This window comes from Labeo rohita, chromosome 11 (genome assembly GCF_022985175.1).
Source record: "Labeo rohita strain BAU-BD-2019 chromosome 11, IGBB_LRoh.1.0, whole genome shotgun sequence".
NCBI lineage: Eukaryota > Metazoa > Chordata > Actinopteri > Cypriniformes > Cyprinidae > Labeo > Labeo rohita.
The window spans coordinates 27,433,671-27,452,837 of NC_066879.1; the positions used below are offsets into that span (position 1 = coordinate 27,433,671).

General features: G+C 39.0%; 1 protein-coding gene across 13 annotated transcripts in view; it reads right to left on the reverse strand.

The window, feature by feature from the left end:
- Nucleotides 1-19,167, reverse strand: part of ppfia4 (PTPRF interacting protein alpha 4) — a 130,873-nt gene that overhangs the window by 54,560 nt on the left and 57,146 nt on the right. Inside the window, exon 1 of one of the 13 annotated variants that reach the window (XM_051122750.1) lies at nt 11,356-11,649. The exons of the other annotated variants lie outside the window; for them this stretch is intronic. Within the exon in view, the coding sequence (XP_050978707.1) occupies nt 11,356-11,421 (66 nt within the window). The 5' untranslated portion in view covers nt 11,422-11,649. Of the gene's footprint in view, nt 1-11,355; nt 11,650-19,167 lie in introns of those variants that run through there. 13 annotated transcript variants of the gene reach the window in all.

Here is a 19,167-nt window from a genome sequence, read left to right on the forward strand (position 1 = left end):
CATTAAACGGGTTTTGAATAAAGAAACATGTTGACAATCAAGGATTGAGAAGAAAGGCCTCTCAACTAACAACAAACATCTGTTCATCTTTAGCTGCTCTCTGTTGCTGAGACAAATCAGTCAAGCCTTCCTACTCAATGAGCACATTTACACGCACAACAAAAAGCTAGCAAAAATCAGCTCATCGTAACAACCTCATTGTTTTTACATGGCAATGAATTACCAACAATGCAAGAAAAACTTGTTTACATCAGATTTTTGCTCGAGTCTTGATGCCGCAATCAAATGTGTGCATATGTAATATGTCAAAATGCAGAACTAAATCAGGATAATGAGCAAAAATGTGTCCGCTGAGTTTTTCAGACATCATTAGTGACCACAATGAAAGAATATAATGTTGGCTTAACCATATCTGGTTTAAGATGCAAATGTAAATGTGTGTAAATGCACTCAATGACATTAAAAAAATAATGTGAAGAATGTTTATTAAGAAGGATTAGTTCACTTCAAGAATTAAAATTTCCTGATAATTTACTCACCCTCATGTCATCCAAGATGTTCATGTCTTTCTTTCTTCAGTCGCAAAGAAATTAAGGTTTTTGAGGAAAACATTCTTATATATTTCTCTATATAGTGGACTTCAATGGGAGCCAATGTGTTAAAGGTCCAAACTGCAGGTTTAATGCAGCTTCAAAGGGCTCTACACAATCCCAGCCGAGGAATAAGGGTCTTATCTAGTGAAACGATTGGTCAATAATGTAATAATGCAATGTAACAAAAATGTATATACTTTTTAACCACAAATACTCATCTTGCACTAGCTCTGCAATGCGCATCTGCGACGCATTATGTAATCGCGATGGAAAGGTCACACGCAGTTAGTTCTTCGCCTGTGTACTTCGGTTCAAAAAGGTAGGGTGGGAAAAACTCCATCTCATTTTCTCCTCCAACTTTAAAATCATCTGACATTGTTGCTCTGCCAGGTTTTTGTGGTTAAAAAGTATATAATTAAAGTATATAAGTAAAAGTATATAAAGAAAATGACTAATCGTTTCACTAGAGAAAACCCTTATTCCTTGGTTGGAATCATGCAGAGCCCTTTAAAGCTGCATTGAAACTGAACCTTCAACCTGTTGAAGTCTGTTATATGGAGAAAAATCCTGGAATGTTTTCCTCAAAAACGTTAATTTCTTTGCAGCTGAACAGAGAAAGACATGAACATCTTGGATGACATGGGGGTGAGTAAATTATTAAGACCATCACAACCTACTTCACATTATTAAATTACATAAATGTCAAAATATGATGTGTTTTGGTGATCGAAGGCTCAAGCTGTGAATTATTAAACTTTTTTTTTCTCCCATTAAATGTTTATATATGAATTGAGTTTAGATAGCCAGTCCACAGGTCATCTCACCAGCCCATAACTTCTGTAACATAATGAACAAATACACAGACACCAGCTGTTCTGTGCATAAAAATGTTTCAAAAAGGTGGTGATTTCATATGAATTCATACAATGTGAATTTTACAAATGTATGATTTTTCTAAAGAAGCACTAAAGTCAAACTAACGGTCACTGGGGGCGTCAGCAGAAAACTTACGAAAACATACAAGTGAGATTCTACAAATTCATACAAATTAGCCACCAATTTGCCAAAACATAAACTAGTTATGAATTGGCATGAGACTGTATTGTTGTTTCCCATACCAAACTGTGAAGCTCTACACAAGACGGCAAATAAAGCTTCATTAACTTGCAGTTGTACTATTGTCCCACAAACAATAAATATCATGGGAACTTAGCTAGCAAATAAGATGTGACATCTTAAAAATCATCATGATTTCTTTTCGCAGAGAAAATAATCCAACATCTAGCAGTCATCTAATTGAATAAGTGAATATGTCTGGAGATGGGAGGGAAATTAGAGCTATTAGCTTTAATTAATCACCTCAAGCTATCAGTGAGATGGCTATCTGGCACAATGTACAGACGGTCAGCTCATACTAGCAATCTATTCCATCTTCATTTTGCTCAGTGGGCGTCTGCTTCAATTAGCTTGTTTACATGCTGGAAAGCCTGTGAAATATGATAAATCGTACTGTAATAGCACAGGTGTCCAAACCACATGTTCTATCCTTTCAATGTAGACCTTGTTAGCAAAGTGTGTGCTTGAACAGGGCAAAAAAAATTGCTGAATCAGAATCACATGAATCAATTCACTAAAACACACCGAACTGATTCATAGAAATAAATTAATTAAAAAAAAAAACACTTTAATAACTAAAGTTTAAATCAAAGGCACTACTGAAAAATCAAGTCACGATACGAGTAGCCAACAATGAAATTAAAATCATTGCAATGTTCCTAATTTTGCCTTTTATGTTTTGGATATATCGCTTTAAATATCTTAACATCTTGATGGCTCATCTCCAGTTGGCATTCCAGAGTATAAAAAGCAGACTGAATCTGTTGGCTTGGTGTTGATGGGTTAGTAAGGCCTGATGTTGGTTTATTTCATGCCACAGCTGCTCTCTTTGGCTCATCTTCCCCTTGGCCCAGTGTAAAGAGGGAATTGTTGGAAAATACGCAGAACCTGGTGCACAATTAGCCGCTACTGGATTGATTCTTCTAAAACACGCATCTCCTGTGGGATCGGGCCGGATTAGGGCCATGCGCTCCAGAGCTGGAATCAGTCGGGCAGAGCGTAGAGGCATGCAAGGGTTTGGACAACAGTGGCCTGAATGCTGACAGGATGCCTGTGGGCACTGGAACAGGTGAAGCAGAGGCGAGGGGCTAGACTTTTAGAAAGGCATTTAATGAGCTCATCTTAGTCCCACTGCATTCTGAATGACTCTGCAGTGGGTTCATACTTTAGATGATCAAGACACTCTTAGAATAATTCATTTGTAGTCAGAAACCAACATCTTGCACCAATCATTTCCTAAAAGGATTTTATTCTCAACCTTTCCAAGCTAAAGTGAAAAAAAATGACCACTTTCTGTCACTTTGCTCAGTCTTTGACACAACACATGGAAAATAAACTCATGCCAGCTCAGTTATGACATGGCACAAATATGAAATGTGAAAAGAAAAGGCGAGAGTAAAGGCAGAGCAGTTAACGCTCTATCAACTGCTGGCAGCACAGATGGTTTCACTGACAAACTGATGTGAAAATTACACCAATCACTCATCACTGCAGTATTTAAAGTACTGAAAGATGCAAAATATGCACGTCACTTTCCTCCCTGATTGGTCAAATGTGGGCTAATGATAACCCTGACCTGACGCAAAGACTTCTGTCTAGGTCAGGGTCACAGAAAAGTTATAAATCACTGGCAACAGCGAGTCCCTTGGGTGACAATATGGAGTAACATCAAACCTGACACTGCAGAAAAAACTATAAAATGTCACTGAAGGACAGAATAAATCGCTAAGCCACTCAAGGTCATGTGTTACAGTCATTTTTACCAAGGTTAAAGGATTAGTTCACTCCAGAATTAAAATTTCCTGATAATTTACTTACCCCCTTGTTATCCAAGATGTTCATGTCTTCTTGTCTTCAGTCAAAAAGAAATTAAGGTTTCGGAGGAAGACATTACAGGATTTTTCTCGATATAGCGGACTTCTATGGGGAAGGTCCAAATTAAAGTTTCAGTGCAGTTTAAAAGGTCTCTACACTATCCCAGATGAGGAATAAGGGTCTTATCTAGCAAAACGAGTAATTTTCTATAAAAAATAAATAAATTTATATACTTTTTAACAAATGCTTATCTTGCAGTAGCCCGACTTCACGCAGTACATAGTCATTTTAGAAAGTGCACATGTGACCAGAGGTCGCATTAACCGAAAACTGTCCGTCATTGACGGAATTTCTGTATCAGTGACGGAAAAATCTAAAGGTCGTCCATCATTTTGACAGATTACACTAGGGTGATCTATTGTAACTTGTAACTGTAATTCCCACCCCTGTCCAGTTGGTGGCGAGTGCTCTCCAGAATAAAAATGAAACTGTCACAAATCCTTTGCTATGCGTTTGATCATGCACAGGTGAGTACACAGAAGCTACAACAATCTATCACGTCACATTAAAGAGCGCCAAAACGGTATTTATTGCTCAAATTTCTAATATCTAATGAAATGGACAGAATTTGAAATCTGAGACTTTGTTTCATATCAGAAGTAACACAAAGCTTAGCCTATTTTTTTGCAATTTATTGGATGGGAGGCGAACTATGTACTGTTCAATCATCAACCGAAAACAAACAGCATAGACCAAAAGATCGATTAGGATTTACAAATCGATATTGGCTCATAAAAATTAGAATATATTAAAATTAGACAATGTTCAAGTCTACCACAACCTCTGTATGTGACATCTATAGGCAGAAGTACCAACCCAGTGTTTACAAAGTGAACATACAGAAAAAGTCAAAGGCCCCTCACAAAAAAAAAAAACAACCATGTCGGATGATTTTGAAGTTGGAGGAGAAAATTAAGTTTTTCACCCTACCTTTCTGAACCGAAATACACAGACGCAGAACTAACCATGTGTGACCATTCCAACGTGATTACGTAATGAGTGACGTCGGGCTAGTGCAAGACGAGCATTTGTGGTTAAAAAGTATGTACATTTTAATTTTTTTAATAAAACAACCAATCATTTTGCTAGAAACAGTAAGACCCTTATTTCACTAGGATTGTGTAAAGCCCTTTGCAGTGGCACTGAAACTGCAATTTGGACCTTCAACCTGTTGATCCCCATTGAAGTCCACTATATGGAGAAAAATCCTGGAATGTTTTCCTCAAAAAACCTTAATTTTTTTCGACTGAAGAAAGAAAACGTAAGGAACAGGACATGACAGGAAATTTTATTCTGGAAGTGAACTAATCGAATATGTAAGTACAACATGTCTTTGAAATGTGTATCTCTAACATGTTTGCATGGTGCTGATCTAGGATCAGATTTGTCCCATAACACTGCTGATCTAATTCAATACATGCTAAAGAGACTCAGCTGATCAAAAAACAGGATGCATATGTAAATACAAATGAGTGTTTTCAGCACCTCCACTTCCCTCTGAGGTGTTATATCAGTACCATGGTAACGGTGGCTTGAACACATCCGCTGTTATCACCCTTGCCAATGCAGCAGAGAGCGACGCCTCCCTGAACTTTCTGTGCATTAGAAACAGAGAACGGCCTGTGCCACTACTAAACTGTTCCCTAACATTGGTTAATGCATTAACTAACAATGAACAATCCATTTATTACACCATTTATTTATCTTTGTTAATGTTAGTTAATAAAAATACAGTCCTTCATCATTTTTCATATTAGTTCACAGTGCATTAACTAATGTTCACAAACGCAACCAAAAATGCATTAGTAAACGTTGCAATTAATATTAACTAAAATGAATAAATGCTGTAGAAGTATTGTTTATTCTTAGTTTATGTTAACTAATGAACCAGTATACCAAAGTAAGTATACCAAAATACTGACCAAATATACCCAAATATACAGTATTAAAATTAAGGAATTCATAATCACAAAGGTGTTTTATCTATATTTTGAATCACATAGAAATATGTTGTGTTTTAGTGTTAAAGAAAATGTCAGTAAAATTCTGTGAGGACATTTACCTTTTTTTTTTATTTTTATGTTCCTGTTTTTGGTTAATAAGGATAATATACAGTCAGAAAATATATATTTAGTCTGTTAATAAGAATAATATACAGTCAGACGGACATTATTGCTTAATAAATCACACAAATCACACCACAGGATGATACAAGATCCACTCAAAAAATATATATAACACATATATATAACATATATATATATATAACATATATATAAATATATATATATGTATTCAATCTAGTTACATAATAAAATAAGATAAAGTTGAAAAAGCTCTAAAAAGTTTTTTTGGGTGTTTTTAAGTGTCTGATCACCCTTTTTTTTCTTTTTGCTGACCATACATCACCCTTCACATAACTTTGTTTGCCATCTCACTTACCCACTGAAGTCAACAGCAACATTACACTGAACAAGTCAATGCATCAAAAATATTTAGTAACATCCAGCTCAGTTATTCATTCCTTTACAGATCTGCCAAGAAATGTAATTAAAAAAAAATAGAATTATGTGTGGCTCTGAAAAATGTCAGAAGAGGCAGGCACCTGATAACTGAAAAAGGTTTTGGCACAGGCCCTCAAGTATGAATCAGTCTTACACAAATTTAATTAGGAGCAAAGGCAACAAAAGCTGAGTTGACAAAGTGCCAGGACGCACATTTACTGAAGTGTATCACAGACACAGGGACACGGCTCAATGGGACCGGTTCTGATCCTACAGCCCAAAGCAGAGATTATGGAGAGAGACAGCTAGCGTTAGAGAGAGAGAGAGAGAGAGAGAGGATAAGAACAGAAAACCACACAGACAAAGGCCAGTGAGGCCACACTGTAAAGCAACTCTGATAGTTACATCTAAATCTGGCAAAGGTCGGATCTTGTCTGACTGAATCCAAATTCAAATGCAACATAATTAGAATACTTAAAGGGATAGTTCACCCAGGAATAACAATTCTGTCATTAATTACTCACCCTTATGTCATTCCACACCCATAAGACCTTCGTAATTAAGATATTTCTGATGAAATCCAAGAGCTTTCTGACCCTGCATAGACAGCAACACAACTATCACATTCAAGGCCCAGAAAGGTAGTAAGGACATTTTTAAATGATCCATGTGACGTCAGTGGTTCAACCGTAATGTTACGAAGCTACGAGAATGCTTTTGTGCTGACGCAGGAGCCGGCATTCCTTTTATATATTTCTTGAGGAGCAAATCAGCATATTAGAATAACTTTTGAAGGATCATGTGACACTGAAGACTGGAGTAATGATGCATTTTTGGTTTTCATCCCAGTGTGTCCAGAAATTTTGGTTTAGCCAAGAATGTGCGTATCACTACCTAAGATTTAACGGAGTATAAACAGATTGGATGAATCTGGATATGTGTCAAAATATTGGATGTGTGCTGTGAAAATGTAGCGAGTGAGATAGACAGTGAGACAGAGAAACACATACAGAGAGACACATACAGAGAAAGTGAAACATAGAGTTCACAAACAGATATATCTCTCATCAGACCCAATCTGTCAGTCACACTCCAGTGGAGGCAGATGCTGTGAAGGTGCTGACAGATGTCATTCTCATCTGTGAACTCCAGTAACGTCCAGCACAGTCATCAGGGCCACCGAGAACAAGACCAAACTCATGAACTTGCATTCGGCAGGAATATAAATACACATTCTAGATAGTCTGCCTGAGAGGATTACAGGTAAAGATATAACAAGACTTGAACTGAGCCTCCAATACTGAAAGCGAATCTTTCAGGTGATGTGACAGAACATGACCAAGGGAACGGTCACATCCACACAATCAGCTCTTCCAAAATTGTCTAGAGTTTCGCTCTTTCATGCATCACAGATGTTCTGTTTTTGACAAGCTTAAAAGTGCCTTTGGTGAGACACAGAGAGAATATCCGTCATCAGATACACTGGAGAACACAGAAGATGGCAACTCCTGACAGAGCCGACGTCAGTTCTCCCCAACAGCTTTCATATCAACTCACCTCCTCCATCTCGCCTTTTGTTCTCTGCCTCAACCAAAATAACTTCATTCATGTATTCCTCATTATTAAACAACAAAATGAACGTTTCTCTCTCAAGAAACCTGGCTTGGACTCCCTCCAAATCTCTCTCTCTGTGTATCTCTCTCTGGGGATCCAGGTGACAGAAAAAGCTCAAAAAGTTCACTGCGGTATGTATGGCTTCAGAATGCGTCTTGGAACAGGACACTGCGTCTCTATGTACAAAGAAACATGCAGCAAAGAGGTTTACGGACAAGCTGTTGTGAATATTGTTAGCATATTAGCATTACATTATATAAAAGCATATCCATAATCATACCACCAGGGGCATCGCTAGACATAATGGCATTTGTGGCTTAGCCAGTTAGAGCCATAGTGTAATACAAAACTACACTGTAAAATCTACGCTAAAAAAACGTTTTACGTTTTCTGGTTTTCACTTCAATTTACAGGTAAATACCGTAATTTCATTAACTGATATATTTTTAGTACCAACCTACTGAAGCACTGAAATCTGTTTTGTACCTTTGTAATACACAGATAACCACCAAAAGCAGGTGGTGATGAACCAAAGCGCACCATAAACAGCTTTTAAATATTAACATATACACTGTAAAAAAAACAATTTGTTGAGTCAACTTAAAATAATTTATAACCTAGCTGCCTTAAAATTTTAAGTTCAGTCAACTAAAAAAAAAATGTATTCAACTTGAGATGTTAAATTATACTAAGTGACAACTTAGATGTTTGAGTTGAATCAACTTAAAATTTTAAAGCAGCTGGGTTACTTACCCATCTGTTAAGTTTAGCAAACACAAATATCTAAGTTGTTACTTAGTACAACTTAACATTTCAAGTTGACTAAACTTATTTTAGTTGACTGAACTTCAAATTTTCAGGCAGCAGGGTAACAAATTATTTGAAGCTAACTCAACAAATTGTGTTCTTTATTTTTTACAGTGTATAGGTGCACAGTATCATGCACACAAACACTAAAAACCATCATGGTAACACACATGAAACTGAAATAAGGAAATAAACATTAATTTAACAACATTAGATGTAACATACAACCCTAATGTACAAAACAGCTAAGGAAAACTAAGAAGAAAGAGTTATTTCAACAACAAAAAAACATCAAATTTAAAAAAATGTAACACAGGGAATTCTGTAAATGACAATTTACAGTTATTCACTGTAAATGTTATGCTCTTTTACCGTTAACCATTTAACAGGTTTTTACTGTAGCATTTTTACAGTTTTTACCGTTAAATTCACTGTCATTTTTTACAGTGTACATGTTTGTCGAATTTTTAATTGCTGGCTTTTAAAGGGATGGTTCACCTAAAACCGAAAATTACCCCATGATTTACTCACCTTTAAGCCATCCTAGGTGTATATGACTTTCTTCTTTTATACGAATACAATCAGAGTTATATGTAAAAATGTCCTGTAAGCTTTATAATGTCAGTGAATGGGTTTTGAGATTTTGAAGTGCGATAAAGTGCATCCATCCATCAGAAAAAGTGCTCCACGCAGCTCCGGGGGGGTTAATAAAGGCCTTCTGATGCATTTGGTAAGAAAATTATCCATATTTAAAACTTTATAAGACATAATCTCTAGCTTACGCTAACGGTTGTACGTGTATTTGAGAGAGTGACGTTCCAGCGGATGACTTAGGACGTAGGCGAAGCGGAAGCGCAGAGGAGAGAGCAAAACAAAATGCCAGTCATGAATTAGAAATAAAAAAAATTGGAATTGTAAAGAAAAATGTTGAAGGATTTCAATATAAGCAAACAAAACTTGGTTCTCCAAAGACTAGCATATTCTCACCAGAGCTTATGCTATGCCTATGTTGTACGTCATCCACTGGAACATCATTCTCTTGTGAGCGTACGTACGACAGTTAGCGAAAGTTAGAGATTAGAGTTTGTAAAGGTTTAAATATGGGAATTTTTCTTACACAAACACATCAGTTCACTTCAGAAGGCTTTTATTAACCCCTCGGAGCCATGTGAAGTACTTTTTATGCTGGATAGATGCACTTTATTGGACTTCAAAATCTCAACACCCATTCACTGCCATTATAAAGCTTGGAAGAGCCAGGATATTTTTAATATAACTCTGATTGTATTCGTCTGAAAGAAGAAAGTCATATACACCTAGGAGGGTAAGTAAATCATGGGGTAATTTTCATTTTTGGGTGAAATATCCCTTTAAATGTCCCTATCTCTTTAAGGTTTGCTAGAAACGTTTACCTTAAAAAAGATACAATTAATGTCAATTAAAATTAAAATCTCAGAGAAACCTTTACTTTCAGAGATGTTTTTATAGATCAATTGGTCTTCTTCAGTTAAAAAATAATGCATAAAATAATTATGGGTGATTTTTTTTTTTATTCTCACGACAATACATGTCAGTATAATTCCAAGAAAACTATGTTGGTCAGCAAGTTTTAAGTTTCAGGCTTTGGCTTTATGTAAATTAAATGTTTATTCCATTGCTTCTGACATGACACTCATTAGTGTGCAACTTGTTTCAGCTGTGTATGACACATAATGCAACACCAGTCCTTTGTAAGGGCGGCTATAGAAGGTTAACAATGAAAAGACCAACTGCTAATTGCCTTGCAAGCACTGTAACAAGCCTACACACAACAGTCAACATCACATACAGACAGCTGTCATTTAGAAGCATAGCACCGAAGACAACAGCTTGTCTTTAATTAGCAGTAACACACATACTGGACACCGAAAGATGCCACTGAACTGGGCCTAAATGTGGATCTGGCACGGTAATAATGACAGTATGGAACAGTGTGTACAGATACTCAAAAGGCCACTTTATATAAAGTTGAGCTCAACTGTGAACAAGACTGTCAACTATGGGGAAAAAAAAAAAAAAAAAATTCGCAGCACCACACACACACACAGCAAAGAATGAAGAAAAAAAAGTTAAATAAAGTTGTTCATTTTGTTTTCTTTGCCCACAAAAAGTATTCTCGTTAGCTTCATGAAATTAGGGTTGAACCATTCAGATTTCATCAAAAATATCTTAATTAAAAGGTCTTATGGGTTTGGAAAAACATGAGGGTATTAATTAATGAGAAAATTATCATTTTTGTGTGAACTATCCCTTTAATACAAGATCAATTTACTTGAAAAGGAAAACTGCATAATATATTAAGACTTTTAAGGAAATTAAATCTCAAGTTTATGTTAGTTAGGTTCATGCATAAATCAACAAATCTGTCAACTAGGTATGAAAAACAAACCAATTAAGTTTAAAATAAAAATAGAAGAAGAGATTCTCTAAATAAGCCTTATATCCTGTTTAGGGATTATATCTTTACTAGGAAACCATACAAACATAAATACCTCACACATAACACTTTCAACACACACATACACACTTTCACACACTAAAGTTTAAATACGCCATTGAGAGTGGCCTGTTTCCCTGCTTTGAGTTAATTAATGCTCCCTGAACCTGCAATGTAAGCAAGTCAAACAGCCACTTAGTCTGCGTTCCTTTCTGCAAACTCTTTTCGAAATGACTCCGCACAAGAATTCCCATGTAGGCAAAAGGCTTTAACGAGGAACACCTCGGACAGCTGACGCACCATTCAGAAGCACCTCGTGCATGTTTAAGCAGCCAGCCAATGGCAGGATGGGTCACCGCCCCTCACCTACCTGATACATGTATGTGCTAAAGTAGATCCCATTGTGTAGTTGGATCTTCGGAGAGGTGAGGTTCATCTCGCAAGAATCATATCAGAATCTGGTTTGGATCTGCGAGCCCCCCGCAGCGAGGAGAGAAGGGGAGGGTGGAAACCGAGAGAGAGAGAGAGAAAGAGAGAGAGACAGAGAGAGAACAGAACTCTGTCTCTAAATCCCTGATGGATGACAGTAAGCTAGAGAATAAATTAAAGTCTTCGATGCCGGCTCTGCCTAGCAGACAGCGGCGCACAACTCTGCGGACTGATACCCACATGGAAACGAGAGAAAGAGACTGAGAGAGAGACATGGAGGGGGTGAGTAAATAGGGGTAGGAGAGGGAGTGGAGCAGGAAAAAAGGATGCTACACAGTGCAAACGGAGAGGGAAATAGAACTAGGGACAGGATAAAGATAGAGATGTGTCGGAGGAGAGAGAGACAACAGAGAATGAAGACAGGAGGGACACAAACAGAGAGTTTTAATAGAGCGTTTACTGCTTACATGGAGACAGAGAGAGATCAAAACCTGGCCTCCCGTCACTGACATCCAAATCTTGTAATGGCTTCATCAAAACATTCCCATGGAGGGACTACTCTACTCTACTCTGACCAGCATTGGTGTCGACTGACATGGTTTTATTTGGAGATGGACAACCATCTTTGTCATGCGGCCTTTATTAGGAGTTCACATTTGTGCACAAAGTGCAGATAAGCCAAAGAAAAAAAAAAAAAAAGACATGAGACAGGCTTAAGCAGGAAGCAGTTCATCCTAAATTAAGCCTAAACATTTTAAACAGTTTATAATGAACCAAAATATTTCCATATTCTAACACAGAGGTATTCAAATGTGGGTGCAGGGGCTGCAAGGACATCTTTACAAAATGTTTTAAATGCTGTCAAAGTTAAAAAAAAAATATATATATATATATATATATATATATTTTTAGATCATTTAGAGTTGCTAGTTGTCATACCCCTGGACTATCTGTATTGGTTTTTCCCTCATGTGCCCATACATGGTGTTCCTGTTCCTTTCCTTGTTATTGTCATTATTAGTTAATCTCCATCACCTGTTTGTGTATCATTAGCCACCCTTTAAAAGTTGTTTGAGTTCAATGCTTTGTCAATGAATATGTGTGTACCTGTCTCCCTTTGTGGATTATATTAAAGACATTGCATTTACATTGCATTTCATCGATGTGTTGCGCCTTCCTCCTCACGTATTGTGACAGAAGGCCGGACCACAAACAGTAAAGCAGCGTATTTTATTTTTTCGTTTTCAATCAGTGTTTTATTTTTTCCCTGCTGTTATGAATGACCCTGCCGTCCTCGTCCTCCTGCTGGACCACACCACAGACTTTGTGTTTCTGGCCAACCTAACACATTACCCGGACAGCTGCTTCTGCACGTTCTATCACACTGGACTTAACACCGCCACACGAGCGCAGCTGTCCAGAACGGTCCTTAAGAGAGCCTTGCAGCCTTTGTGGTGTGGGTGCTGGTGTTCTGCCAATCTTCGCTGACTGTGAACATCGCGGACGACGACACCAGCCCCACTCCTGACCCAGAGGACCAGCCCACCATCACCCTCGAGCATGAGCCCGGCCCACCACGCACGGACAGCCTGAGCCCAACACGACCGACAAGCCATCCCCAAGTGGAGCGACAGAGCTGAGGATCGCTGCGGAGCAAGAGCCCGTCCTGTCTGACCAGGTGCGAGAGCTGGCTACATCACACGTGATGGAGGGAGTTACAGTGGAGCGTGAGGGGGCTGTGGAAAGCCCCGCCCACTACACCGCCGCTGGGCATGGGCAAACCCTGGACTCGGGAGTTTTAATAGACTTTGATAGCGAGTTACCCATCCTTCTCCCATCCTCGTCTGAACACTCTGTCTGCCTGCCTGAATTTCCCATCCCACCCTCCCTCTCTTGCCTCATCCACTTATCCCTGCCTCAGCCACACCACCTCTGTCTTCTGACAGCCTCACTGCTCACCCCCAGGCCACCATCTGTGCGGTGGGTTCGCCGCGGGTCTACCAGTTTTATTTGGCGCGTTGTGGCTGGAGGATCCCTCGCCTCCGCCTCTGAGTCCTGGAGTTTTGGCCCTCAGACCCAACGGCTCACCACGGCTCCTGGCTCCCTCGTCTCCACCGTCGCCCGTTGGCCCACTAGCACCACTGGGCTCCCACGTCCCTCCAGGCTCCGCCTTGGTCGGTCGTCGTCCCGCCATCGCCTCAGGATTCCACTCCTCTGGCTGCGCCTCGTCACACCGGCTCTGTTGAGCTCCTCCCTCCCTCCAGCTCCGCCTCAGGCCTCTGTCACTCCGGCTCCGCCTGGACTCTCCGTCTCCGCCTCGGACTCCACCTCCACTTTCTCCGCCACCGTCGGTCGCCCCTCTGGAGTCGTCAGCCCTTCCTCCACCATGGCTCTGTCGGCTCCGCCGTGGGCTGCCATCATGGCTGATCCGCCCTGGACCCCTCTTTCTCCTCCCTGGCTTCTTCCTCCATCTGATCCACCCTGGACCCTTCTGTCTACTCCCTGGCTCCTCCCTCCATCGTCACCACCATAGACTTTGTTTGTTGTCCTCCTCCCGGGAGTCCGTCCTCCGCCACAGCCTCCTCCTACACTGACTTCCTGTTGCCATCCCACGTCCATTCCTTTGTCCACCTCCTAACTCCCCTCCGTCCATCCCTGTTTTTTTTGTTGTTGTTGTTGTTGTTGTTGTTGTTGTTGTTGTTGTTCTCTACGGTGCGAGTTTGCGCCTTCCGGGAGGGGGGAGTACTGTCACACCCCTGTACTATCTGTATTGTTTTTTCCCTCATGTGCCCATATATAGTGTTCCTGTCCTTGTTATTGTCATTTATTATTTAATCACCATCACCTGTTTGTGTATCCTTAGCCACCCTTTATAAGTTGTTTGAGTTCAATGCTTTGTGTCCGGTCTCGTCAATGAATACGTATGTTCCTGTCTCCCTTTTGTGGATTTAACTGTGTGGATTATATTAAATACTTTACATTGCATTCCATCGTTGTGTTGCACCTTCCTCCTCAGGTATTGTGACACTAGTATAATATCATACCATATAATAGTATAATAATAATAGCTAGATAATTATAACTTAGGATGAATTTGATCTTATTACATATTTTATTCCACTCCCAAAAGGTCAGAAATGCACAAAATAACCAAGAGCATTTTGATAACTCTAACTTACAATGAATTTGATCTTATGACTATTTATATTTTATTCTGTTTATATTCTCCAGGAATCCAGAGAATAAGCACAATTATCTTATTCTACTGGCAGCCATTTTTATTATTTTATTATTTATTTATTTATTTTTTTTTTTTTTTACAATAAAAAAACAATCCATCCATTTATGATAAAAATTACAAAGAATATTTCTGATATTTAATATTCATTTAATTATAATATATTTTTCCAAAAAAAGATTTAAAATTGTATTATAGACAGACACACAGACCGATCAACAGAATCAATATACAGAAGTACAGAAACTGCATTCATAAAAATCACTAATGACCTCCTTATGGCAGCCGATTCTGGTTTAGCCACTATTCTCATCCTTCTTGATCTGAGTGCGGCCTTTGACACTATTTCTCACTCCATCCTTCTCATTAGGCTAATCTCTATTGGCATCACTCACACACCTTTAGACTGGTTTAAATCTTATCTTTCAGGGCGCACTCAGTTTGTTTAGTTACAATCTTTTAGTTCCCAACTTTCCCCCGTTAATACTGGTGTGCCTCAGGGCTCTGTCCTGGGACCCCTTCTTTTCATTATTTATCTTCTTCCTCTTGGCAATATCTTCCGCAAATATGACATTCTATTCCACTGTTATGCAGATGACACCCAACTCTACCTCTCCAGCAAACCTAATTCCACTCTCCCTCCTTCTGCCCTCGCTGACTGTTTCACTGAGCTTAAATCCTGTCCTCCAATTTCCTCAAATTAAACAGTGACAAAATGGAATTTCTTCTAATTGGCACTGAATCAACGTTATCCAAAACCAAGACTTTTTCTCTTTCAATCGATAATTCCACTGTTGCTCCTTCCACTCAGATTAAGAGTTTGGGTGTCATCCTGGACAGTACACTGTCATTACAATCACATATTAACAATATCACCCCGTCCGCTTATTTTTAACTGCATAATATTAACCGCCTTCGCCCCTCCCTTAACCCTCTTACTACTGCTATTCTTGTTCACAGTCTTGTCATCTCCCGCATCGATTATTGTAATTCTCTTCTTTTTGGTCTTCCCCACAAATCCCTTTATAAGCTTCAGTTTCTTCAAAACTCAGCAGCCCGTATTATCGCCAGAATCCCCCCCCTTTCACCACATCACCCCTGTTTTGCAGCAACTTCACTGGATTCCGGTTAAGTTTTGGATTGATTTTAAAATTCTCTTGTTCACTTTTAAGGCTATTCATGATCTTGCCCCTTCGATCTTCTGATCTTCTCCACATCCATACTCCCTCTCGTTCTCTTCGATATGCTTCCTCTCTTCATCTTACTGTTCCTTGTGCTCGTCTCTCTACTATGGGCAGCAGGGCATTTTGTTGCTCTGCTCCCCGGCTCTGGAATTCACTACCACCAGACATCAAAAATATTGACTATCTCCTTTCAAATCCAGACTCAAGTCTTATTTGTTTACAATTGCATATCTCACCTAAATTTTAATTGTTTACTCCTACATTTCTAAGTTTCGTCTGTGTATATGGGATTTCTTGTTTGTTATCTTTTGTCTTGTTTGTAACTTATTGCGCAGTGTCAAATGTATTATTATTATTATAGATAAATAGATAAATAGGCAGATAGACAGATAGACAGACAGACAGAACAGAACAACAGGCAGACGGACGGACAGACAGACAGACAGAAAAGAACAACAGGCAGATAGATGATGATAGATAGATAGACAGATAGATGGATCAGAATGACAGACAGACAGACAGACAGACAGATAGATAGATAGATAGATAGATAGATAGATAGATAGATAGATAGATAGATAAACAGACAGACAGACAGACAGACAGACAGATAGATAGATAGATAGATAGATAGATAGATAGATAGACAGCTAGGTGTATATGTCTTCCTTCCTTCAGACGAATGCAATCAGAGTTATATTAAAAATTATCCTGACTCTCCCAAGCTGGCAATGGGTAGGTGTTTCTCTTCAACAGTCCAAAACAAGTCCAATAAAGTGCATCCATCCATAAAAGTGCCTTACACAGCTTTGGGGCATGAATAAAAAAGCCTCCTGTAGCAAATCAATGCAATTGGTCGTACATGGAAGCAAGGAAAATGTCTGAGGATTTTGATATAAACCAAGAGGAGACTGGTTTTCCTTTGCTAAAGTAGGGAAAATTTGCTTCCTTTTCTCCTATAAACAAACGTTGGTTTTCACAAGACAAGACAGGCACATGTGCACCACCGATGTCCTACGTCATCCTCCCGGAGCTGCTTCCATGTATGACCAGTTGGCTCAAGCTAGATTAAAGTAAATATTATGTTATAAATATGGATATTTTTCTTACAAAAATGCATTGATTCGCTACAGGAGCCCTTTATTCACCTCCCGGGGCCATGTGAGGCACTTTTTATTATGGATGGATGCACTTTATTGGACTTGTTTTGGACTGTTGAAGAGAAACACCCGTCCATTGGCAAGATATAGCTTGGAAAAGCCGGGATCATTTTATATAACTCTGATTCCATTTGTCTGGATGCCCAGAGGGTGAGTAAATAATGGGCTAATTTTCATTTTTTGGGTGAACTATCTTTTTAATGAGATCTCACTTAATATTTCTCTCACACAGTATGAATCGGAACTGCCCACTTAGACAGAAAGAGACTGAGCAACATATAACATGACCAACCCTAGCTTGTTTTGTTTTTTATGTGACATTTAGGGGCAGGTAAATCTGACATGAATGACACCACAATAATAGATCAAGGAGCAATAGAGTAATGACCTGGGTCATGTCCTGAAGCCACTTTTTATCCTCTCTCTTCCTCTGTTTTTGAATCAAAATCTCCACTGTGCTACATAATAATAAAGGGGGGGAAAAGTGCACCCTAACTCTTAGAATGTGTCAAGTGCATGAAGTGGTCCAGTATCTGACGTGATACATGGATCTGTGACGAATCAAGCCCCGAGCCAAGTTAATTAACACAAAATTGCTTTCATAAAAACCTCAAATGACATTAGGCAGTAGTTCTATAGCAAGACATATACTTGCACTGATATACAAGCCAATAATACAGCAACTTGTCTGCAAACAAAAACAGAAGCTGCTATAAAGGGAAGGGGATTAGCATCATATTCTTCTGTTTCTGGGTTAGACATACAGGCACTGTTCAGCTCACAACACACAGCTCAAAGGCTTTTTTAAGTAAATGTGACAGTAAAATGGTCCTCCCAAAAGCTTTACCCGGAAAAAAGTTTCCAAGAAGCAGAAGAAAAAACCCTAACCATGTTCCAAGGCACAGAGAAGATGTGAATGGATATTGAAGCAGAGCTCACTCTGCAGAAAATAAGCCCTTCATCTTTATTTGTGTGTCTTTTTCTACTGTTTTTCTTCCCACTGTCATGTCTTAAACCACACCATTTCACCCAACAGACATAGAAGTACTAGAATTCCACATTTTGTAGATGCTTAGCATTTTGAAATTAACAGAAAACAGTCCGGATGTTTAAGGAAAAGCAGGAGAAGATCCTCTAGTCCAGACTTGCGTGTGCTGAAAGGCTAAATTGATCTGGGAGAAGTGTGTTTGGTTAGAGAGAAGATGAAGAGTGACAGACGTCTGCTGGGACCATGTGGGGACATGATTAGGCTAAGAGACATGCTGTGGAGGAGACTGGATGAGAGGTAAGAAAAACAGGAAGTGGAACTGCAAAACAAAACACCCAATGGGATGCACTAGCACTGGATATCACAGGTGCCTGACACTGGAGAATCCCACATGTGGCTGTTAATGGCTGGAATAAAGGAAAGCACAAAGATTTTTACCAGGGCGGTACAAGAACGTGCACTTAGAACCAGATCAATGGAGGAAAGCCAAAGTAGTTCCAGTGAAGATGAGGGTATCCCAGCCTCAACAGATCCCAGTTAAAACAATAGGGAGATCAATATCAAAAACCAAATTATCTTGGCTAAGCAGATAATTTGCTATGCAAACTATAAAATTCTAAAATTCCAGCCAATACCAAAATCCTGATAATTATTTTTGTATTATGACTATAATTTAAAGGGATAGTTCACCCATAAAGTAAAATTCTGTCATTAATTACTCACCCTCATGTCATCCCAAACCCATTAGACCTTCGTTCATCTTTAGAACACAAATTACGATATTTTAGATGAAATCCAAGACCTTCTTAACCTACATAGACAGCAATGCAACTGACACGTTCAAGGTTAAAATAAGTTAAAATAGTCCATGTGAAATCAGTGATTCAAAATTAATTTTATGACGCGATGGGAATACTTTTTGTGTGCAAAGAAAACAAAAATAACAACTTCATTCAACAATTTCTTCTGTTACATGTCAGTCTTCGACGTGCGTTCAAGAGAGTAACGCGACATGCGTGTGGTGCTGCTGATGCAGGAGCCGGCGTTCTGATGTAGAACCTGTACATAAAACAGTGGTAAAAATGTCTGAAGATTTCGACAGCGAGGATGACTTCCAATTTTTTGCCAAGCCTGACTTATTTGAACCAGAATATACAGATGATGAACTAAGAGAGATGAACGT